The following is a 25,782-nucleotide window of genomic DNA, read 5'->3' as shown; positions in this document are numbered from 1 at the left end:
CACGGTTATTCTACTTCACGGGCAAAAACGTATACGGCGGATTTATGTATAACATTATGAAAAAATAGGAACTACTTTTGACAAGTTTCTTGTATAAGATAAATTAAACCTCTCGCTGATGAAATATCAAAATTTCTATTTAAGTACATAATTGTTAAAATTCTAAAACCCTCAGTAAGCATCTGGTATTAGTCACAGAAGCTAATGGATCCTGGTTCGATGCCTATAAATTTATAGAAAGAACATCGCTGAAGATACAACAGCAAGGAGTTTACACTGAGAAAAAAAAATGCTAAACGTCTTGAGAGAACCGTGTGTATTTAAGGTTCCTTGCCGAAACCATTTAATTTTTATTAAATTAATATTTATCCCGTTAAAATCGGATAATATAATATGGATTTTCAATGTGATTACGTCATAATTTCAAAATGGCAGAACTTTTTTTATTAAAATTTTTATTATATAATATTTTTTAATTATATATTTTTCCCGAATTTATAGTTAAAAAATACGGATTTTCAAGATGGCAGCCATAACGAATATTGCAACGGTTACGTAACAATTCAAAATGACAGCAATAGCATTATAATGGCTGAGTTCATGACCTCAGTGACTTATGACGGTATTAGATGTGGACTTTAAGCTGCTTTGAGGACTTTTTTCCTAAAGCAAACGACTTTTAACGTTTTTCAAATCCCAAATTTTGGAATTTTTTGCTTTTTTTTACCTCTTGAAATAGAAATTTTTTAATTTTTCTGAATTTTTTGAGATTTTTAGCGGAATTTTTCCCATAACCAGACGATTTTTGCGAATTTTGACGAATGTTTAGCAGATTTTGGCTAATTTTGAGTCTTTTTTTGGCAGAATTTGTAGGTCAAGGTCAAAGGTCGAGGCCATCTAAGATGGCCTACGTGACGTCAGAATCCAATATGGCGGACCGGAACCGGCTCCTCTGTCCAGCTCCAGCCGCCGGACCTGCTTAGCTGCAACCTCTTCCGTTGTAACATATCTCCGTCCCATGCGACTTCCGTTTCATTCACGAAATGACTCCTACCAAATGCCCTGAACCGAGTACTAAGATTTTTACTTATCAAAAAATTGGTTGTCGGTTGACGGACGATAGTTTAACGTGACAACGTCATAACAAAACATTGATGAAATGATTGCATACTTTTATGAATAAAATTGAATCATTTTTATTGAATTATCACTATTTTGTGTGGACACAAAGAAGGAGTGAAATGAAATCTACAATTTAATCGATAAATATACTTTTACTTGCACTCATTAATTCAAATATGTTTATTACTTTAACGAACAGATTATTTTAACTATAACTTTTATACGTGCTTGCTATTTAACTTCTTCCAATCTGTGTTATTCTGTTAAGGATAGGACGATGATAGGAAATGTAGGAAACTAATGGGAGTGTTTCAAGTTTAATGTGCCTCGAAAAAGTCAAATCGATGGTTGTTCCAATCGAGTGGAAGAGAGATAGATGCGGCGCAAGCTTACAATGAGCGTAACGGGACACAGCGTAACGGGACGATGTGCGTTACGGGACACTTTTTCGTGCGTGCAGCCGACGTTCATCGATTTATTAGACGTTGTCACGTCAAAAAGTAACTGTTAAGAGGAGCGTGGTGTGGTTGCAATGATATTTCGCGCCATGTTCCTATTGCACTTGTTTAGCGACATCAAGCAATTAGATGTGGCTTTGACTTCGGATACGTCAATTGCGCTTACATATTGTTCGGAAGACTCTTTAACACTTTTATAAAATCAATTTTTAGATTTATATAAATTTGTCAGCACATAACTGTAATTGTACTAAAGTAGCAGTAATCCTATAAAGCCCCTTAAAATGATCATTTATGTGTCATATTTTAGCAATCAAGTTACTTGCCTATTACACAGATGGCAGCAAAAGTGCTTTCTGCAGGGCTTTAATTGAGCTAAGGTAGATCACGCCTGGTAGCCATACGTTTTTTGTCAGTAATTACGATTCCAAGAAACCACGATTTCGACCTGTCCTTGAGATACAGGTGCAGGGTCAGTAATCAGGCACTTGGCAGATAACCCGATCGAAAGACTTGAACGCAGGTAAACAAACCTGTTGACCGGCCACGTACTGACACGTTACGTAAACAAGTAAAATAACACATGAGATAAAAGTAGTTCTTACAAAACTGCGCATGAAAACAACGCATGCCCATCCAGAAAAAGGTAAATTACAGCTATTTTTGTGGTCTTTCAACGAAGAATTTGCCTCAAAAATGAACAACGGGATTTTCTTTGTTCCAAACAAATAAATCTTCTTAGAAACAATGGAAAATTTCGACGTCCCTTTGTTCCAGGTTTGGAATGTTTAAACGCCAAGATTGTGTTTGTGAGGTCATGTTCTCTGATATTTTAACAAAGTACGTGCAAATTTACGAAACAAACCCTGTTAATTCACCAATCTCGTTGGATAATTGGTAACCAGAGTTACCTAAATTTGAGGTAACTTTCTTCAAATGTGAAAGGATTCGTTTCTTAACTGAAATGGTGAAGAGTATTCAATATTTGCTTATTTATTTTAAATTTTTTGCTTGCTGAATTTTCTCTCATAAAGAATGGTGCCATATTGAATATTTGTTTTCTCAGATTTACATAGATCTCGCACTATAAACAAAAACGTTTTTGGAAAAAAACTGAAATCACACTTAAAAATTACTATTTTTCTCATCTAGAAAGCAGTTCCAATTTTCTATATGTGTTGAGAATAAAAAATGTCATATTTTATTTTTATAATAAAGTCTGTAATTTTAAGTGAACTCATTATTTTCAGTAAAGGTTTTTTTTTATTATTCAAAATAAATTTGTCTGTCGGGGTTTATGTGTATATGACACAGCTTAACATTTCAAGGGACACCCAGATAGAATGACGGAAATAAATTTCTGGCTCATGAAGTTATATTTCCGGTTTCGCAGATGAACCCATCCGTCAAAAGGAAGTAGAAACTGTTCGTCTCATGCACTGAACAAAGAGAATGACTTAAAACTAAAGTACTTTGCAGTTTCCAAGGCATAGTTCACATTTCCCGGTGTCTTATGAAAATTATTAAAATTATAACTATTGCTACAAATCTTATTAAAATTAAAAATTAATGTTATCTTTAACAACGTTCATGACTTGAAGTTATATACTGTAATAAAAGGGAAAAAATACGTTAGTCGCTTTTAATTATTTTTTTTTAAACCCACATACATACTGAACGTATGGAGGTGTTATATTCATCAAATATACAACATTATTCCTCGTAAGATTTCAGCTGCCCAGATCATTAAGCAAAAATTTGTATAGACAGAAACTTTAGTAAATATATATTTTTTAAAAAAAGATCTTAAAAAACAATTACAATGTCAAATGTGATCCTTAACTATTCACTATTATGAATCACAACATATAATGGCAAAATAAAATTAGTTTTATAGAATTAAGAATTGTCAGCAATAATTCTGAGACATTAAATAAATCACTAACCACGTGTTACAACATTTCAAATTGCTGTGGAAATGGTGTTTAACCATATCAGAGGATGGTTTAAAAGTAAGAGTTCGAATCTCTGTCGTCAAACACGGTCATTTCCATAAAATACAAAGCTTTAAAACAGTTTCCGCAAAACAAACAATAAATATAGATAATCCGATGTAATGGGTGTCCCTCAAACAAGGCGTAGAAATACCATCAGCTGAACAAAATGTGGCTTTTCTAAGTATTATTATTCATATATCAACGCATGCATGGCCTTACCACAATGGGAAATAAAACCGGCTTACTTATAAACAAAGTTGCTGCCTAGTCATAAAGTCACACCATAGGTTTAATTTACGTTTTATACCAAAATTCGTTGCATTAATATGAACTTCCATTATATTAGTGTTCAACTTTTAAGACCAGAGCGCATAACGTTTTTCTTATGATTCGTAGATATACATTTATAGTTTTAATTCATCATTACTTAAGCGAAATATGATTATTTGTAAACTCTTTTTTAGCGTGGAAATTTGTTTTACTTATTATTTGTACTTATTTTAGTATTTGTGTTGTAACAGGATTTAAGTTTAAATGTTTATGACTTTGAATAAAAATTACAAGTTTTTAAAATATTCTAATTTTTTGACACTTTTTCCTTAGAAAATACACCAATTTGCCCAAACTCGTCCTTTGATATTCTGATGTCCTTTATAAGTAAGTATAAGAAGCATGGTATGTTAGTCATAAAGGAGGACTAATCCACACGGATACTTATATTAATAAACCAACACAACTGAGCTGCAAAACGCATTGTACAATAATGTTATTTCATATATATCCTATGTACTTATTTATATATTTTCCAAGCAAGTATTATAATAATCTATACTAATATTATAAAGCTGAAGAGTTTGTTTGTTTGTTTGTTTGTTTGAACGCGCTAATCTCAGGAACCACTGGTCCGATTTGAAAAATTATTTCAGTGTTGGATAGTACATTTATCGAGGAAGGCTATAGGCTATATTATATTATCAATTACATTAGGGATCCTTACTAAAAGTAAAATTTAGAATAAAATGCGTTGGAGGGGTTAGATACAACATGCAGTACACGTACGAAGTGTGTGTTGACAATGCCGCAGGCGCTAGGAGTTTATTTCCTATTGCCTATTAACATTGTTGCCACGCACTAGATGCCTTATCATTCTTAATTTTCCCATACAAGTAAAAAACACCCGTGTGATATTAACAACGAAGCAATCAGTACCCTCATAAGAGTTAAATTAGTATTTAAATACTTTTTATCACTTTAAATCGTAAACCTAAACTATTGTTTTTTCCTCGCTCTGTGTTTAATTTGTTTGTTTTTCTTTTACTAAAATAATTTTTATTATTTTTAATTAATTTTCATTTTTTGGACCATCAATAATTTTCCTCTCCCCTTACAATTCTGACAAGGACTTGTACTATATTTAATTTCAAAATTCCATTGCTTAGGGAGTTTAAAAGGGGTAAATTCTGTTTTATAATGACTTGATGTAAGTTTTTGGACATACGCCATTGCTAAAAAAATTTTCTTTTCTGTTGAAGAAAAACTATAAAATAAAAATAAAGAAATATATAAATAAAACCCAAAAAAAGACAAAAAATACAAAATTAAGCAAAAAATTGCTGTTGTCAACAAGGATATAAACACCACAAAATATTCCGTGACATGAATATGGTCAACAAAACAAAGAAAAACAAAGAAAAATGTACTAAGAGAACGAAAAAAAACCACAAATGATGACGACACAGAAATATTAAACCCAAAAAAAAATCAGCACAGCGGTTGAAACAAAACAAAACACCACAGAACGCTGTGCTGAATTTTTTTTGTTCAATATTTCTGTGTCGTCATCATTTGTGATTTTTTTTTCGTTTTTTAGTACATTTTTCTATGTTTTTCTTTGTTTTCTTGACCATATTCCTGTCACGGAATATTTTGTGGTGTTTATATCCTTGTTGACAACAGCAATTTTTTGCTTAATTTTGTGTTTTTTGTCTTTTTTTGGGTTTTATTTATATATTTCTTTATTTTTATTTTATAGTTTTTCTTCAACAGAAAAAGTTTTTAGCAATGGCGTATGTCCAAAAACTTACATCAAGTCATGCACTCCCATTGCACAAATCTTTCAAAAATAATATGTTTTATAATAACACATCATAGAAGGTAAGTCATAGGGTTTGTGTCATTTCTCTATGTCCGCCACACGGTCATATACGTCCTATCCTCCTTGGCTAAACCCATCCGAGTGAATCTCGCGGCTGCTAGCGAACTAAAGGTGCTAATAACAGTTTAGTTTAAAACTTCGTCATAGATGGCGTTTCCGTGAATTTGTAACGCGTTTTGTGCGTCCGTTACGTCTTGCCTAGGGATTACCTGCCTTCACATAAAACGAAGCTGAAAATTGGTGTCCCGGTTTTGCTGATGCGTAGTTTTGATGCACCGAGATTGTGCAATCAATGGGACTTTAAAATCAAAATTTCCAGTTTTTAAAGTTTATGTCATATAAATTTGAAACTCGGTAGTGATGTTCCTTATATTATGATGTGTTTAGCCCGGGCAACGCCGAGTACTTCAGCTAGTTATCTGAATAAAATTGAATATTACATTATGAAATTAAATGTTTGTGATATGTTTAAAATAACAACAAAACACATTTATTTAGAATAAGTACTGAAATTGGCATTAAATTCTATAACGAAACCAAAAACACATTCCGAGGAATATGTTACAGAAACTAAATTCTGTTGTTTGACGTGTATAGACTACATTTTTTTTTATTTGAAACCGTTTTTTAGAATGAATCCAAGTTTATTTGCTAGAGAGAGCGGGGTTTGACATAATTGCACGCAGTTCGTTGTTCTGGCCATATAAAATGTTAGTTGAACGTATAATTTCTAGTTTTTGGGTTGTCTGGTTGTCTGTTGTTTCTGTTCGGTCGAAAGAGCGAACACTCTAAATCTTCTAGAAAATATTTTTCTCATCCTATACACAGTCTTAAAATAAATGTTATTTAGAAACTCTTCGTTTTGGATAACACACTAATTTGATGAACATACACAAAGATATATATATATATATATATGAATTCGCTGTTTAAAATAAGAAAAGAAAGTATTGAAATGCATTCCTTTAGATTTCTGTCACTTATGCTTTTAATGTTTTATTTTTTTCAAATTTCGATATCAAATCATAAAAATCTTTGCAAAATGTTTGATATATATCACCATGAAAATTTTTTATTTTTATATATTGATAATTTTTTTATATTTTAATTCTAAATTACCAATTTTGAAAAATAAATTTAATAAATGTATTTCTTAAAAAATTAATAATGTTTGACGAAGATTGGAGACAAAAATTATCTAGTATTAATTCATTTTTAAATATTTCACTCTCAGGTACATTTATATAAATCCAAAAACCGTTTGATAGAAAAACTAAAACAGTTTTGGCTAATTTCATATCTTAGAAAAGGTTTGCTTTTAAATATTCCGTGAATTGATTAAGAGTTTGCTATTGTTAAATATTAATTGTGTCAAAATATTACTTAACTCTGTTTGTTGAGGTAATGCATCATAAAGCAAGTTTTATCTATTGTTTTACAATTTTCTTTGTTGTTGTACCAAAATTTTTCTATCCGTGTTTGAATATTTCACTAGGGATTTTAATCAAAATTTATTTTTTAAATATAAAACGAGAGAATACTTTCTATAACTATTCCAACATCAGTTGTTTGTTAAATGCTATTTTCAAAGAGCTGCTACATATAAAACACAGAAACATAGCTGTTTGCGAATGTCATGTTTTATCATCAGTGTCCTATATCTAACCATAAAATGGTAGCTGTAACAATATACATGAGCCAGATGGCCTCTGCCCTTATCACACACAAACCCACAATACCATTGTTTTGTTTCAGAAAAAAAATTCCTACGATTGTAGCCTTTATTTTTCCTTTTGTAAAACTGAACTCACTACCAATTAAAATAAAAATGTTTAACAGAAAAATAACACATAAACTATACTATAGCTGAAAAGCAGAGAATTTATAAAATATAAAAGCAAATCTTTCGCCAGGTATACTTACTGATAAACAAAAATCTAAGTCATTTTATAATTTTTTATTTGTGTGTGGGGGGGGGGGAATATATTTTTATACCCTGTACTTTAATTCCCCCCCCCCCTCATTAATTTCTAAACCTTTTACTAACATCTTTTCGATACATGACACAGACGTTTTAACGATTTCGCTAATTAATAATTAAGTTATATCTCTCAACAGATTTGTAGCTAATGAAATAATATCAGGTTTTATTCCTATGCTTGCCAAACTTATTTCTGCGTTTCTTGAGTGCCGAAATTTTGTGCTTGACTGTAGATAAATATGTGCTGGTCAGATTCTTAACTATGAGCTGATTGGTATATTTCATTGTGTTTATTAAGTACTAATGGAAAGTAGTGTGTGGTAGTTTGATGTTTGGGTTATTTTTTAAATATTTTTTATTATTTTATTTTGAATGTATGAATATTCTTTTGCATTGTTTTCAACACTTGGTACTGTTGTTTTGTTTTTTTATGATATTTATTGTGTACTGACTTGTAAATTGTGGATTAAATATTATCGTTGTTATGTTACGTAAATATATTCAAGTATATTATCTGCGTAATTGCATGTATTTTAATATTTTTCTTCTGGTGCATGCTATTGGTGCACACACGTTTGACCACGAGATAGTAGAGAAATGCACAGGACTTGCAAATCACGTCTGACTGGTGACAAATGTCTCATCTCCGGAAGTTTACAATTCCCATAAAGTGGATATAGAAATAGAGCTGTCGGACGAAGCTGCGCAGTAGCGAATTATCGTAGCTAACAACTGCCATGCCCACAAACACATGATAAAAGCCATTGACTGATCAGCATCAAGGATCTGTGTCGAAAAAGAAAACGGTGAAGCCTGATACACTATATATATATATATATATATATATATATATATATATACTAGCTGCCCGACCCGGCTTCGCACGGCTATAGGTACTAATGGAAAAAAATTAAGCCACCCTCCCCCTACCCCTGCCCCTTACCGCCCCACCTCCCCCTCCCACTCCCGCCACACCTCCCCTTCCCACTACCACCACACCTCCCCCTCCACCCACCAATTCCCACAACACCTCCCCCTCCCACTCCCGCCACACCTCCCCTTCCCACTACCACCACACCTCCCCCTCCACCCCCCACTGCCACCACACCTCCACCTCCCACTACCACCACACCTCCCCCTCCCACTACCACTTGCAAAATTTCAACGGTGATGAGGACTGCACTAACAATGAAATAGCCGTTGCCATAGAGACGAATGAAGCATCAACAAAGCAACAGCCGTTGCCATGGTGATTTCCTACCAAAAACTGGAAATAAAAAAAAATTTAGGGGTGGACTACCCCTAACATTTAAGGGAATGAAAAATAGATGTTGGCCGATTCTCATAGATACCGGATAAGCACAAAAAATTTCATCAAAATCGGTCAAGCCGTTTCGGAGGAGTATGGCAACGAAAACTGTGACACGAGAATTTTATATATGAGATATATATATATATATATATATATATATATACACGTATATATACGTATATATATACGTATATATATATTAATATAGATCTTAGGGTTGCCATCTGAATTTCAAGAATACTATGTAATTTTTTATAAATGTAACAGAAACATTCCTGTAAGATTACAGTTATATGTAAATTTGTACACTTCCATGTAAACATCTGGATCACTACAAACTATTGTTCGCTGAAATACTGGGTTAAGATTCTTCACCAATACCTACAATAGTTAAAGTTATTTGTAAACCGTTAATAAATCATAATATAACAAAATTAAATTAAATTATGGATTATTTGACCATCTTTTCCGTGGTTTATAAAATTATGCTTCAACTATAAAAAAAATTATTTTGAAGCATTAAATATATGCTCCATCTTTATTAAGTATTACTCAGTATTATCTCAAGAAATGTATTTTTATATGCAAAAATAAACATATTTGTCTGTTGAAAAAGGTAACAATATCATTCTTGTAGCATTAGAAACTATTTCTTGGCAACTGGTTTCCAAATGAACATTTTTAAAGAACACAATTTATTATTCACTGTGTAGGACCATCATTTATTCACCTCACCTCTAGCCAAGCCTATGCAGGTGAACTAGGACCAGCAGATGTTGGCTTTTGCAGCAGTGACAGATCTTGAATAGGCCATTCTACGATGGTTCTCCGCTTGGATTACAGCTGTTGACCTTGCACTCCAGATGTTGTTACTTAGCTATCTTTTTTTTATTACTGCCCGGAGTTTAACTTCGCCAGGGCTGCCCAGTGGGTGGATAAACAGAGCGAGTTGCACCATTGAGGAGGAAAAAAAACAATTTGGTGAAGCATTTCAAACACTTAGTGAAGGATGGTGAGGAAAAGTGAAGTAATTATCCAGCACAAAATCTAGAAAAAAGAAAAAAAGTAATTATTTAAAATGTTTTGCCTCTAAAGTGGAATATTTTGCTTAGTACTTGCAACTTAATACTTAGTATTTTCAACCAAAAAAAAACATTTTGATAACATAATTTTTAACAACTTTCTGGGTGAGGAAACCTCCACCACCTAGTTGGACGGTTTAAAACTCAAGTCCTAGTAAATTGACTGTTTTTTTTTTTGGGGGGGGGGGGGGGTAGTGGGAAGATTGTTGGATTAAGGGGTTGGAGGGAATGCGTCTTAAACATTTTGGTTTAGGATGGGGGATATCGTTACTGTCGGTTTTCATTTATGTACAGGATTTTTAGAGGGTTACATTTTAACACTTTCACACATTGTTCTCTCGATGAAACTGTTTCAACTTTCGATGACCCAGCGAAATCGCTGGATCAGGCATGACCGTTGCTCCCAAAGTTCGGGTTGAACCCATTTTACCCCGCGCGTAAATACACAAATGCGTATGTTCTTACGGGAAGCCTTCTTTTCACAGACGAGAGAGCCAAAACCCGAAGTTCCCCGAAGTTCATGCTTTTCTTCCGTGTCTTTGATGTAGCTATCCTTATCAAAATCAACCGTACACAATCTTTTAAAGTATTTAAATTGTAGCTTACCTAACCTTATTGACCATTAGTATCCTTTTGTCAACACCGCCATATTTATTTACAATGAACAGAAAAAAAAACCGAAGATGCACGATCGGGCGTTTGGCTTTCTCGTCTGTGAAAAGAAGGCTTCCCATGTTCTTACAGTGGTTTTTGATATTTGTGAGATTGATCATAGATGTTCTGTCGTACTTACGCCATTACTGGTTACTATGTACATATGTCACAATAAATCTCAATAACTGACAAAAATTTGGTTTGTGTAACAATGTACGCGCGTTAGATGGTATACTTACTTGACATAATAAAGAAATAACTTTAATTTTGCATGCAAATTATTAATATAAATAAAATAATAAAAAAACTGATCGATATTGTAAAAACTATTGGTCAAGTAAAAATTTAAATAACTTCTCAGTTTTAAATAATAATATAAACACGTGAAATATTTTTATTTAAATAAATAATGGAGATATATTTGTATTAATAATAGAAATAAATTAACATAATGTTTTTTTCTAATTTGTTAATTTTAATTCATTGCTAAAAAATGTAATAATTTATAAGCAAATCAGTTAAACATATGGGAAGGTAAATACACAGATATCAATACACTTAAAAAAGTTTATAAACACAATTTCTATTTCTAATATTCACAATAAACAATTGCTTTCAACTGTATGGACAAGCTTTCAATATCAATCATTAAAGTATATTATTTAAAAATTACATATATAATTTTTATTGGCTTGTAGACTTTTGTCCAATATTTTTGTTGCAATCTGCGCACGCGTCGTCAGAATTCATTGCCATAATTGTTTTTTCATAACGCGTTTAAAGAAGCATAGCTTCCAAAAAATATGAATATGTAAACACATGGACAAAAAAAGGCCAAAACCAGCGGATGTCAAAAAAAACAGACAGCACAGAAAATTCCGTGTAAGGAATTATTAGGAAAAAAAATACAGCACATAAGGACGCTTTGGGCCAACAACTACCAGACAGTAGCAAAAAGGACAGTGAATAAAGACAACTCAGTGACAGACAGACAAACCCAACTATGACACTTAACAGATATTTTGGACACTACGACGGAAATTTCTGCACGGACTATGGTTTTTTTTTTTTTTTTTTTTTTTTTGTCATCCGCTGATTTTGGCTTGTTCTGTGTGTTTGGATGTTTATCCTTTTATGACGTGACAACGTCTAAAAATTCGATGAACGCCGGCTGCACGCACGAAAAAGTGTCCCGTAACGCACATTGTTTCGTTACGCTGTGTCCCGTTACCCTCATTGTTCCGTTACGTTGTGTTCCGTTACGCTGTCGGCGAGTGCAGTAATAATAGGTTATGTTACAATTGACTTAAAAAATTATTGTGATTCATATAATTAATGATAAATATTTGATTATATTTTATTTATATGAAAACTTGTTCATAATTATAATTAAACTTAAAAGCTAAACGCCAGTTTTTAAAATTAATTACAAGTCATCTAGATGTGAAATGTTTCGTCGACTGTTTATAAAGTTAATTGAAAAGGTAATGTGGTTTTCATTGCTTATTACAACAATTTCGGATATAAAGGTTAATTATTCTTGCATTTTAAAAATCTGATTACTAGTATAATTTTAAGTATTTATTCTTTTATTAATCACATAAAAATGATTCAATTATATTCATAAATGTATGCAATCATTACATCAATGTTTTGTTATGACGTCACGTTAAACTATCAACCGTAAACCGACTTTACAGACAACCAATTTTTTTTTTTTCCGTTATTGAGGTTTCATATGAAACACATTGTAACCAGCAATAACGTATGTATGTCCGAAGAAACATCAACTCAAAAATGCTTACGTAAAAAGATAGTACGGCGACGGTAGAACTCATCTCGGAAGCTATCCTTCTGGTAACTGTTATCTTGCCCGAACTCGAGAGCTTGTTTGTAAGCCGCCGCCAAACGATTATGCTCTTGACCCTCCCCCCCCCCCCCTTTTCGGCTCTTGAGACAATACAGTGATCACGTGGTGGGGGAACGTTATCCTATGACGCTTCGCCATTGGCCGGTATCGAGACACCAGAGATTCACTGATCACAAGTCAGACGCTCGCGAATACGTGGCGGTAAGAAGGGAGTTGGTGTGTAATATATTTGCCTGGTTAAAATATTTAAAGTCAAAATGATAACATCTCCCCCCCCCCCCCCCCCAAAAAAAAAATTCTCATTTTCCTAGCGGCATTGCAAAATTACAATTTGTGGTTATAATTAAGTTCAACGCTCATTTGATTGGTATTACACATGTTTGTTTATAGCAATATTCACTTCATGATCCCATCTTTACGATTCTTCTTAGCGATATTTTGACGTGACGTCTAATAAATAGATGAACGCTGGCTGCACGCACGAGAAAGGGTCCAGTAACGCACATTGTCCTGTTACGCTGTGTCCCGTTACTCTCATTGTACGCTTGCGCCGCATCTATCTCTCTTCCACTCGATTGGAACAACCATCGATTTGACTTTTTCGAGGCACATTAAACTTGAAATAGTCCCATTCTTTTGCTACTTATCCTATCATCGTCCTTTCCTTAACAGAATAACACAGATTGGAAGAAGTTAAATAGCAAACATGTATAAAAGTTATCGTTAAATAATCTTTTCGTTAAAGTAATAAACATTTTTGAAATAATGAGTGCAAATAAAAGTAAATTTATCAATTAAATTGTAGATTTCATTTCACTCCTTCTTTGTATCCATACAAAAAAGTGATAATTCAATAAAAATGATTCAATTTAATTCATAAAAGTATGCAATTATTTCATCAATGCTTTGTTATGATGTTGTCACGTTAAACTATCGTCCGTAAACCGACTTTACAGACAACTATTTTTTTTTTACTAGCAATGAACAAAAATACATGTTATTAGTCTTTCCTCGTTCAACGTTCATTCAACTTCAGATTGTCATTTTATTTTAATTTTTCCTTCGTTAATGCGAAATGAATATTAGGTTAGGTCTCCTGCATAAATAAACTTCTTGCAAAAATTCGTACTTTATTTTTTTTTTCTCGGTGAGGTTAGGTTTCCCCACGCTCATAAGATCGTAATTAAAATGAAAAGTTGGCTAAGTTGAGTCAGCTACATTAAAAATGTGTACTCAAAATAAATCACTAAATCGTATGAATTCTTGTAAAAAAAATACTATATATATATATATTTATTTCCTAACGTACTTTGTAGGAGGGGTCAGGGATAAGGATGGACCTAGGTATGTCACAGGCCGATGCCTATACTCTTGGTTCATGCTGGGGAATGGGTCACATGCATCGCGTGATTCGTGCGATGATTGGCCAGCCATGACAGCGACTGGTGCCATGACAAACGCTTTTACCTGGATTAAAACTGCGTTTAGTTAGGCCCAGTTGAAACCTGCAGATACACAGCGAATACCCTGGTCGCAAAAAGGCCGGGTGCAATTAGCATGCATTAAGTTTGAGTTAATACACGAGAACAGAAGAACAATGGCGGTCGTAGCGAATGACCAAGCAGTTTCGGAATAAAAAAGTTTCATAAAAGTAAATATTCCTTTGACAGCTATTTTGACGTGAATACGTCTTTAAAATTGCTTCCATAGTGGGAAGCAATTCGAAAAACGATTGATAACAAAATCCAGGGATACAGTTTGGTGTTACAGCTACATATCTATCTACTCCAACCAAAATTTATTTACACCACTGGATAGCTAAAGGATCACAGAATTCGTTACGCTAAGTGAGGACTGTGAAGCTACGCGTGCGGAGGAGGGGGAAGAGCTGCCCTTTTGAGGTAATTTTGCTGCTTTCCCAGATTTCCATTTAGTATAACATTTGACTCGGAGAAGCTACGACGTTCGTTTGATTTTCAGTCGTGAGCTCTCGTCAAAATCTATCGATTACATGTATATAACATTAGTGTGAAATTGTTACAGTGAAAATATATTCTGTTAACATAAAAAAATAGTGTATTTTATATTTTGTATAAAAAATATTACCTGTTACGTACACGTATTCATGTACAACACACCTTTTTCTGTAACTATTGGAATTTTGAAAATTCATGATCGAAACTATGGTGCTATCTGATTTTTAAGAGTAATAAGTTTAAAGAAACCGTCCCAAAGTCGCCCGGGCGATCGGCGTGGTTGCGGGAGCGAGCTCGCGAACTTCGGGGATGTTCGGGTATGTTCGGGACAGATATGCAAGGGGGGAGGGGTTCTTTCCCCCTCCTCTCTCCGGCCGCGCGGATAAATAGCGGCGCGCGGGGGTGCTCGGGCTCACTCGACGTCCGGCCGGCACCGAGGGAAGCAACACCATGAGGCCCGTCGCCGCCGCCGCCGCGCTGCTGTCGCTGCTGCTGTCGTGCGCGCATGCGCAGAAGGACCCGCACTGGGACAGCGGCCGCAGCGCCATCGTGCACCTCTTCGAGTGGAAGTTCAGCGACATAGCGCTCGAGTGCGAGCGCTTCCTCGGGCCGAAGGGGTTCGCCGGCGTGCAGGTGGGTGCCTCCCCTCTTTCCAACCCCTTCCCTACCTCCCCTCTTTCCTATCCCTTCCCTACCTCCCCTCTCTCCGTCCCCTTCCCTACCTCCCCTCTTTCCAACCCCTTCCCTACCTCCCCTCTTTCCGTCCCCTTCCCTACCTCCCCTCTCTCCGTCCCCTTCCCTACCTCCCCTCTCTCCCACTCCTTCCCTACCTCCCCTCTTTCCGTCCCCTTCCCTACCTCCCCTCTCTCCGTCCCCTTCCCTACCTCCCCTCTCTCCATCCCCTTCCCTACCTCCCCTCTCTCCACCCTTACCCTACCTCCCCTCTCTTCCACCCCTTCCCTACCACCCCTCTCTCCGTCCCCTTCCCTACCTCCCCTCTCTTCCAGCCCTTCCCTACCTCCCCTCTCTCCCACTCCTTCCCTACCTCCCCTCTCTCCGTCCCCTTCCCTACCTCCCCTCTCTTCCAGCCCTTCCCTACCTCCCCTCTCTCCATCCCCTTCCCTACCTCCCCTCTTTCCGTCCCCTTCCCTACCTCCCCTCTCTCCATCCCCTTCCCTACCTCCCCTCTTTCCGTCCCCTTCCCTACCTCCCCTCTCTCCGTCCCCTTCCCTACCTCCCCTCTCTCCGTCCCCTTCCCTACCTCCCCTCTCTTCCAGCCCTTCCCTACCTCCCCTCTCTCCCACTCCTTCCCTACCTCCCCTCTCTCCGTCCCCTTCCCTACCTCCCCTCTCTTCCAGCCCTTCCCTACCTCCCCTCTCTCCGTCCCCTTCCGTACCTCCCCTCTCTCCGTCCCCTTCCCTACCTCCCCTCTCTCCGTCCCCTTACCTACCTCCCCTCTTTCCAACCCCTTCCCTACCTCCCCTCTTTCCATCCCTTCCCTACCTCCCCTCTTTCCAACCCCTTCCCTACCTCCCCTCTTTCCGTCCCCTTCCCTACCTCCCCTCTCTCCGTCCCCTTCCCTACCTCCCCTCTCTCCGTCCCCTTCCCTACCTCCCCTCTCTCCATCCCCTTCCCTACCTCCCCTCTCTTCCACCCCTTCCCTACCTCCCCTCTCTCCATCCCCTTCCCTACCTCCCCTCTCTTCCACCCCTTCCCTACCTCCCCTCTCTCCATCCCCTTCCCTACCTCCCCTCTCTTCCACCCCTTCCCTACCTCCCCTCTTTCCAACCCCTTCCCTACCTCCCCTCTCTTCCACCCCTTCCCTACCTCCCCTCTCTCCATCCCCTTCCCTACCTCCCCTCTCTTCCACCCCTTCCCTACCTCCCCTCTTTCCAACCCCTTCCCTACCTCCCCTCTCTCCGTCCCCTTCCCTACCTCCCCTCTCTCCGTCCCCTTCCCTACCTCCCCTCTCTCCATCCCCTTCCCTACCTCCCCTCTCTTCCGTCCCCTTCCCTACCTCCCCTCTCTCCCACTCCTTCCCTACCTCCCCTCTCTCCATCCCCTTCCCTACCTCCCCTCTCTTCCACCCCTTCCCTACCTCCCCTCTCTCCATCCCCTTCCCTACCTCCCCTCTCTTCCACCCCTTCCCTACCTCCCCTCTTTCCAACCCCTTCCCTACATCCCCTCTCTCCGTCCCCTTCCCTACCTCCCCTCTCTCCGTCCCCTTCCCTACCTCCCCTCTCACCATCCCCTTCCCTACCTCCCCTCTCTTCCACCCCTTCCCTACCTCCCCTCTCTCCATCCCCTTCCCTACCTCCCCTCTCTTCCACCCCTTCCCTACCTCCCCTCTTTCCAACCCCTTCCCTACCTCCCCTCTCTCCGTCCCCTTCCCTACCTCCCCTCTCTCCGTCCCCTTCCCTACCTCCCCTCTCTCCATCCCCTTCCCTACCTCCCCTCTCTTCCGTCCCCTTCCCTACCTCCCCTCTCTCCCACTCCTTCCCTACCTCCCCTCTCTCCGTCCCCTTCCGTACCTCCCCTCTCTCCATCCCCTTCCCTACCTCCCCTCTCTCCGTCCCCTTACCTACCTCCACTCTCTCCGTCCCCTTCCCTACCTCCCCTCTCTCCACCCCTTCCCTACTTCCCCTATTTCCCACCCCTTCCCTATCTCCACTCTCTCCCACCCCTCCCCTCCCTCCTCACGTGGTCCATCATCGTTTCTCCTGTTGGTAACTGTCGAGGAACAGGGTTCATCCATAAATAACAAAGAATTTTTTTTTTTAATTTTTTTGCAATCTGTAAATAATAAAAAATGTAAATGTTCGTTTGTTCAAAATCTTAAATAACAGATAGTTCTTTACCTATCGCTTTGTAATTTTAACACAATATTGCATTAATGCGCGTTTATTATATATAATATACATAATATGTAACCTGTGAGTGGCAAAAAGATAGATACAATTATTTATAGGTATTAACATATTTTTTATTAATATTTTCATTTTTTATAAAGATATAGAGAGAAAATATAGATAGACGTATAATAAATATAGAGGTAGATATAAAATAGACATATCTATATACATATAAATACAGAGACAGAGGGATAAAGAATTAGAGAGGGATATAGAGATGGTTTGTATATATCTGACGATATCTGTTAAAAAATTGATTTAATATTCATGAAATTTGGTAGGTATTTAGGTATGGCCAATGGACTTTTCAAGTTCGTGCTTGAGCAAAGTCATTCGAAGGGTGTTTCATATGTTTAATAAATACACAAATAACTTTTAAAATCACATGCACTAAATTAGTTTTCGTCTTGGAATCCAAAGAGAATATTTTCCATGTACATCATAATACTACATGCTGAAAAGCATTCTAAATAAAATAGCAAGCAATTAAATGTTAATAAATTTAATGTATGGCTTGGAATCCAAACATAATAAATGTCCCTATAGATCACGATATTAAGTAAGTGGGTACTATTAACTTTGATAATTACATATTGTAACTTATGGAGTTATGAATTGTAAGGATACAGCATGCTTTGATGTAGTTTTCACTTTTTAGCCCCGCGATCATCATATTTTTCCGCCAAAAACAATGCGGAAATGGTGCTTGATACCGTCAGATAATGGTCAGTTAGTATGCATCAGAATATCCGTCTGTAAAAACAGTCATTTAAAAAAAGTCATTTAAAACTGATTCTAATAATGCAAACACTGCAATTCAGCCAATGTTTCGGGCATCTGACAAAAATAGCACAACATTTAGCCGAAGGAAAAAAAAGCTTCAAACACCTACCCTGTAAAAATACAGACATGGCCAACCCTGTAATATTGCGAGGTTTCAGTTCGGGGAGTACTACTAGTTACCTCCTGAATGGTTGATCAGGTTAGGCTAGCTACGTTTAAAATACTGTTGCGAGGATGCCAGAGATGGCTGGAGCCGCGCACTGGTCGTGCTATACTCTGGGGATACCTCGTCCAACACATGGGCAAACCCGTACCTCTTCCACTACAAGTACACGAACCCCCCATTAGTGGCCATATTTCTGTGCCCGTGGAGTCCGGCGCCTCTCTGTCTCGCCTGGAGGGTTCTGCGGGACCCGAGAGCATCGTGGCGTGGAGTGGCGTAACTAGGACACCTTTGTTCTCGCAGCTTCGAGTGTTAGTTGGAGGTACCTTGATGACGCGACACTTCGGAGTGCTACGGATGTCCATAAAATAATGTCCCAGTTTCAATATGTAGGTATAGCAGTTTAATTTAGACAATTAACTACAAATTATACGTCGAATTGAAGGTTAACTGACCTTGATTACCTTACAAATGTTCAATGTGTGTACCTGAAGTACAATTCTTCCCACACTTTGGTTAACAAGTCCAGAGTAATGGAAGCAATAGCCTCTTAAATTGTGTGTATCAACTCTGGAAAATCATTAGGTATTGGCAGAATGTATACGATATTATTTATAAAGCCCCAAAGGAAAAAAATTTCACGGTTTTGTATCAGAATTGAACCTTTTACTTGATTCTCCTTTAAAATTTTGATAATGCCAAATAATTGATGCCCATAATATTTTTAGTGATGGACATAAAGATAAGGCAGCATAAGATGTGGCAATGTATTATATTAGTAAGTTAGCTTTTTTTAAAATGGGTAACTTGGGGTACGGCTTTTTAACATTCGGTGGTCAAGAAGTGACACCTAGTAACTGCACATACGTATTTCGAAAATAAGATATTTTTTTACAAAAATTTTAAGAAAAATATGCCATATCTGCTGTTGCGACAGCGTAATTTTATATGCAGTAATAAATTTAAAAAAACTATTTTCAAGAGATGTCTGGTAATAAAAATTCAAAAATTGTATCGAGGTCTCTTTGACGACACAGTATAGCACAAAAGTGATATTTCGTAACTGAACTATATATATAGTTTAGAAAATTGCCCATTCTGAAGGTAAACGTGGTTTTTGTTTCAATATTTCTTGAATAAATTATTTTGTTAGCACCCTTTTTTGCATATTATTATTTTAATAAACAGCTATAGAATTTGACATGTATTTTAGTTTTTCTTATAAATTATTATTAAGATAACTGCTAACACACATTTTCAAAATTAAATATTGGTTGGCACAACTATTTACCTATGTTTAATACGTTTCTAAAAGTATAAGCACACATTGCGGAAGTTACCCCTGATTGTCAGACACCTGGCCATTTCAAGGAGACCCAAAGCTAAGAATATTTTAGCCTTACCCTCCTATCTCACAGTCAATTTTAAAATTATGAAAATAACTGCTGCAATACAGAGTGGAATATCAGTTCAGCTAACGACTTCTAAAAAAAAAAAAATTATTGCATTTTACTTCTAAAATGTATGAATTTTCATAGATTATACGCATTTGTTTTCATAATTTAAGAACTTGGTTTAGGAACTTGCTGAACCTTCATTTGTATGTCTAATCCTAAACGGGAATCACGCGTGTTCAGTACCATGCAGTAGATGGACAGTATTGTTTTCATCTAAATGGAAACAACTTGTCTTTCCAAAAAAATAAAAGTCAATTATTTTGCAAAATATGACTTTCGAGGAACTTGCTGACACATACTTTATAAGTTCAACACTAACGTTGAACACGTGTGAGCATAAAATGCAATAGTGTGAACGTTTTAATTTTGTCATCTTGGGAACTTCTTGAATTCAAAAATTAACGATCCTTTGGTATTTACTGTCATTGTTGAAGAATAAATTAGTGTCTATTGGTCTACTGATTGCACTCGCCTCCTTGCCAAGTATTCAAGTACAGACGTGGTGTTGCTGTGTACGTGCTGTAGACGTCGCCGGTGAACGAGTACCTGGCCGTCACGTCGAGGAACAGGCCGTGGTGGGAGCGCTACCAGCCCATGTCCTACAAGATCGTGTCCCGGTCCGGGGACGAGGCCGCCTTCAAGGACATGGTGTCCCGCTGCAGGGCAGTCGGCGTCAAGTGAGTCGGGTCTACCTCCTCCGCCCTGGTCTACTCCTCCCTCTCCTCCTTCCTCTCTCTCCTCCTTAGTTGACTCCTCCTTAGTTTAGTTATCCTTAGTTTAGTCCTCCTTAGTTTACTCCTTCTTAGTTGACTCATCCTTAGTTGACTCCTCCTTAGTTGACTCCTCCTTAGTTTACTCCTCCTTAGTTGACTCCTCCTTAGTTTACTCCTCCTTAGTTGACTCCTCCTTAGTTGACTAATCCTTAGTTTAGTCCTCCTTAGTTTACTCCTCCTTAGTTTACTCCTCCTTAGTTGACTCCTCCTTAGTTGACTAATCCTTAGTTTAGTCCTCCTTAGTTTACTCCTCCTTAGTTGACTCCTCCTTAGTTTACTCCTCCTTAGTTGACTCCTCCTTAGTTGACTCCTCCTTAGTTTACTCCTCCTTAGTTTACTCCTCCTTAGTTGACTCCTCCTTAGTTGACTCCTCCTTAGTTTACTCCTCCTTAGTTTAGTCCTCCTTAGTTTACTTCTCCTTAGTTGACTCCTCCTTAGTTGACTCCTCCTTAGTTGACTCCTCCTTAGTTTAGTTATCCTTAGTTTAGTCCTCCTTAGTTTACTCCTCCTTAGTTGACTCCTCCTTAGTTTACTCCTCCTTAGTTGACTCCTCCTTAGTTTACTCCTCCTTAGTTGACTCCTCCTTAGTTTACTCCTCCTTAGTTGACTCCTCCTTAGTTGACTCCTCCTTAGTTTACTCCTCCTTAGTTTACTCCTCCTTAGTTGACTCCTCCTTAGTTGACTCCTCCTTAGTTTACTCCTCCTTAGTTTAGTCCTCCTTAGTTTACTTCTCCTTAGTTGACTCCTCCTTAGTTGACTCCTCCTTAGTTGACTCCTCCTTAGTTTAGTTATCCTTAGTTTAGTCCTCCTTAGTTTACTCCTCCTTAGTTGACTCCTCCTTAGTTTACTCCTCCTTAGTTGACTCCTCCTTAGTTGACTCCTCCTTAGTTTACTCCTCCTTAGTTGACTCCTCCTTAGTTGACTCCTCCTTAGTTGACTCCTCCTTAGTTTACTCCTCCTTAGTTGACTCCTCCTTAGTTGGCTCCTCCTTAGTTTACTCCTCCTTAGTTTACTCCTCCCTAGTTTACTCCTCAACCACTTCCCCATTTGACTCCTGCCGCCAACATGTCCACCCTCTTCACCATATCTCTCCCCTTAGTATAGGCCTTCCTCACCTATTCCCAATACTCTTCACTCACTTTCTCCCTCCCCTCCTATATTTTTACCTTAGTCTACGCCTCCTTTTCCTCCTACCTCACCACCTAAGTATACTCCTCCCTCTACTCTCCACCACTTTTTTCCCCACTCATCATCCCTTTCCTTCTCCCTTTCCTTCTTATTATACTCCTTCCTTTTCTTGCTCGCTTTCTCCCTCTCCTCCACTCTCTTGACTTTACTACTACCTCTACTCCTCCTTTCCTCCTCCCTCTACTCAGTCTGTTTCTTTCCCTTCTCCCTCTTATTTTCCACCTCTTACTTCCTTGCCACCCTAGTCTACTCCTCTCTTTCGTCATCCCTCTCCTACTTAGTTTACTCATCTACCTCCTCCCACTTTTTCTTAGTATACTTCTACCCGCCCTTCTCCCTCACCCCCTTGCTCACCATCTTACTCTTCTCAAGTCTCTCTATCTGTATTTTCTTCCCTCTCCTTCGTAATATACTCCTTCCTCACCCCCATCTCCTCCACACTCTCATTTAACCTCTCTTCTTCCCTCTCATTCTCCCTCTCTTCCTTCTTATCAACCCAAGTCTACTACTTCTAATCCTCATTTTTCTACTCTCATCTATTCTATTACTAAAGCAACTCATTTCCGCATTGGCTCAGCAAAACTAAACTCATTTCTTTTGCGTAATTTATTTAATACTGTTCCGTTTACTGAGTCAACAGTTTAGTGCTTGATTATTTTTATAGTGTTGGCAATTAAAAGTGAGAAATAAAAATTTTTATTTGAAGCAAGTCTTTCTCCTTGCTTAGTCTAAATTGAAATTAAATTTGGTGTCAATAAGTTCTAATTTAATGAATTTGTGTGTGCAGTTATTTTTTAATGAATTTGTTTGACATTATGATTAACTAATAAAATATATTTCTGCACAAATTTTATCATCTTGCATTTAACATATCGAAAATTAAATTTATGTCTGTTACATACTATATTATTTCGTTTCTAGGGTTTTCATTTTTTAGACCTTTAAATGAGTTACTTAATAATGTAAGTTATGCTCTGATAGCATGTGTGTAATGGGGTTCCCTAATGGACAATTTTTAGATCTTTTTTATTTTTACTTTGCATGGTGTTAGTACTATTCTTCAAATATAACACGTTCTTAGTATGCAACTAACACACAGACCGTCCTGTTACGACGTAAATAAAGACGAAATGTATTTCAAAATTAAATGGTAATTTGTAAAATATACTAGATTTGTGGGAAACTAATTGTCTTAGACCTAACTAAAAAAATGTATCCATGAAATTATTTCTACTCAAGCAATTGTGCAGTTTATTAAAATCTAAAACTATTTAATTATAGATTGATCAAACACTACCAGAAAAAAAAATTTAACACGCCTAGGAATACGATTTTTTTTATAAACATCTATCGTGTTACAATGAAATATCATTAGTTACATATTACACTCATTTAAGCTAGAAAAGCCTTTACAAACTGAAACATGTATTTTAACCACACCAATCAAGCAAAGCTTTTTCGATGCCTTAATTTATCAGTTTTTAATTACTACACTAGTTATTTGTTACTGTAAAGTAACTTCTTAGCCGAATCACATAAGAAATCCAGAACGAAAGTATCAAATATAATTTTCATTTAAGGAAGCGTAGCCATATAACTCTAAGTACAACCAGATACATAAAGATGAAAAATGGAACGCTATCTCATTTTAACATCTTATTTCAAAGGAGTTGAATACAAAAATACATAAAAGGTCCACAAATTATATTAGATGCGGTTAGATTCAGTCCCGTTCCAATCACAACACGAGAAATAAAAACTCGTTTAAGGTGCCCGAAATTCTGATATAAATTTACAAGCACTGTTTCCCTTCACGACATATAAGATATTAAATGACGTAAAAAGAGAGATAAAATAATATTTTACTTCTGTATGTCAAGCAATTAAGAAGAACCTAATTATAATCGATACTCCAAACTCAGTTTTATTAAATGCAATGTTATCATTACCTTCTGTAAATTGTTAAAATTAATGTTATGTTTTAATTTTATTTGTAGTTTCTGATTTCTCATTCAACTCATATTTAATATTATATATTATTGTTTAGTTATATATAGATTTTTAATATTTTTTTCACATACCAATTATTTAAAAACAGCAAAAAGTTTAATTCGGATGTAAATTCCCAGTTTCTGATCGTGTGCATCAGACGATTACTCTAAGTTGAAAAATATACACTGAAGATATTGGCCGCATACATGAGAAATTTTACAAAGGGTAAAAATTGTTTTCGGTACGTTTATTTTTCATTGTCATTTTCAATAACACTCAAATGTTTACCAAATATTAAATTTTACATATTGCTATTTTAGTTTATATTTACGTGTTTGTCTCTATCTCATTCAGAATTTTTTAGTATTGAGTTTTACTACCCCTGGTTTGTTACGTATAAGTAGGGGCAGGCGTTTTTCGCGAAAATATCTGAACGCTTAATAGACTGCAACAAGGTATAACCGAAACTGTGGTTTCTTCCTTGTGATTGGCAGCCGTCTGCGAGAGAAGTTGTTGCCTTATTTGATCGAGCCACTCAGGACGCGTTAACTTTCGCACTGAATTACTGTGATTATAGAGATCTGCAAAATTCGCGGTTTCATTCGGTGATAGGCTAGAATTAAAACTCATATAACTCTTAGATAATTTTGGTATTGGCTTACTGTTCATCTGGACGAATCTCAACCAGTTATAAACCCTCAACCAAAGAAGGTTCGAATCACAGACAAACCAGCTGAGACGACTTACAAGTCGGCAGCCAATGAACTTGCATTATTTGCCCTAGTGTACAGGGGTATGTACAGTCTATCCTGAAGGCCATCGAATCCGCGAATTTTGCAGGTCTCTAGTGATTGGTGTTGTTACAATCGATATGTATCTGGAAGAAACTCACCCAATCACGAAACACAGACGATGCTACAGTGTTTTAACTTTCAGCTAGTCTCGAAATCTTTTCGCGAAATCTGCATGCCCCTACGTATAAGCATCGCCACAAAATAATGCCCCCGTATTTGCAGGATCTACGTCGACGTGGTGTTCAACCACATGACAGGCAACTGGGACGGCTTGTCTGGTGTCGGTGGAAGCTCATGCGACTGCAACAACAAGAACTACCCAACTGTGCCGTACTCCTCCGAAAACTTTCACTCCACCTGCTCCATCACCAACTACAACGATGCCTCCAACGTGAGTCGGTTTATAGAAACAAGCGACTGACACCTACAAAATAATTTACCCTACCCATGCCATACACCTCTTCTAACTTTCACGCCACCTGCTTCTAGCACCAGATCAAATGCCTCCTATGAGAATGGGTTATAGAAACCTTAAACAAAAACATTAACGACCCTACAACGCCGTACACCTTATCTTACTTCCGCGCCACCTTTCTCATCAATAAAAATACAACGATGCCACCTTTGTATTGATTTAAGTAAGATTAAAATAATTACGCCCAAAACATTAACTACCCTATTATGCAGTACACCTCAAAACTCCACGCCATCAGTAAATACTATGATGCCACCAATGGTGTTGGTTTTAAAAACCATAGGCTGGTGACACATTCAACATGAACTACGCTACCATGCCATACACCTTCTCCAACTTTCACACAACCTACCCTATCACCAACTATGTGAGTTGGTTTTAAAAACCTTAAACTAAGGACACAAACAGCGTGAATTTTCCTACAATGCCATATATCTCCTCCAAATTTTACACCACCTGATACATCAGCAAATACTTCAATGACGCAAAGTCCATTGTCGGGTTAGCTACCCTATCATCTTACACCCAACAACGTCCGCACATACCTGCTCCATCACCATCTAAAATGATGTCCTCGTGTTGTTCGTTTTATGCAAACATTATCCTGACGACACCTTCAATATTAAACTACTTTATTA

At 37.2% G+C, this 25,782-nt stretch overlaps 1 protein-coding gene across 1 annotated transcript in view; it reads left to right on the top strand.

The window, feature by feature from the left end:
- The first annotated feature begins 15,012 nt into the window (after window positions 1–15,012).
- Window positions 15,013–25,782, top strand: part of LOC134540746 (alpha-amylase-like) — a 34,482-nt gene continuing 23,712 nt past the window's right edge. The window contains exons 1-3 of the mRNA XM_063383642.1: window positions 15,013–15,240; window positions 20,448–20,599; window positions 24,892–25,060. Of these exons, the coding sequence (XP_063239712.1) occupies window positions 15,058–15,240; window positions 20,448–20,599; window positions 24,892–25,060 (504 nt within the window). The 5' untranslated portion in view covers window positions 15,013–15,057. The remainder of the gene's footprint in view (window positions 15,241–20,447; window positions 20,600–24,891; window positions 25,061–25,782) is intronic.

This window comes from Bacillus rossius, chromosome 17 (genome assembly GCF_032445375.1).
Source record: "Bacillus rossius redtenbacheri isolate Brsri chromosome 17, Brsri_v3, whole genome shotgun sequence".
Taxonomy (NCBI): Eukaryota; Metazoa; Arthropoda; class Insecta; order Phasmatodea; family Bacillidae; genus Bacillus; species Bacillus rossius.
The sequence above is the reverse complement of the archived record's forward strand: the minus strand, read 5'-3'. Positions and strand labels throughout refer to the sequence as shown.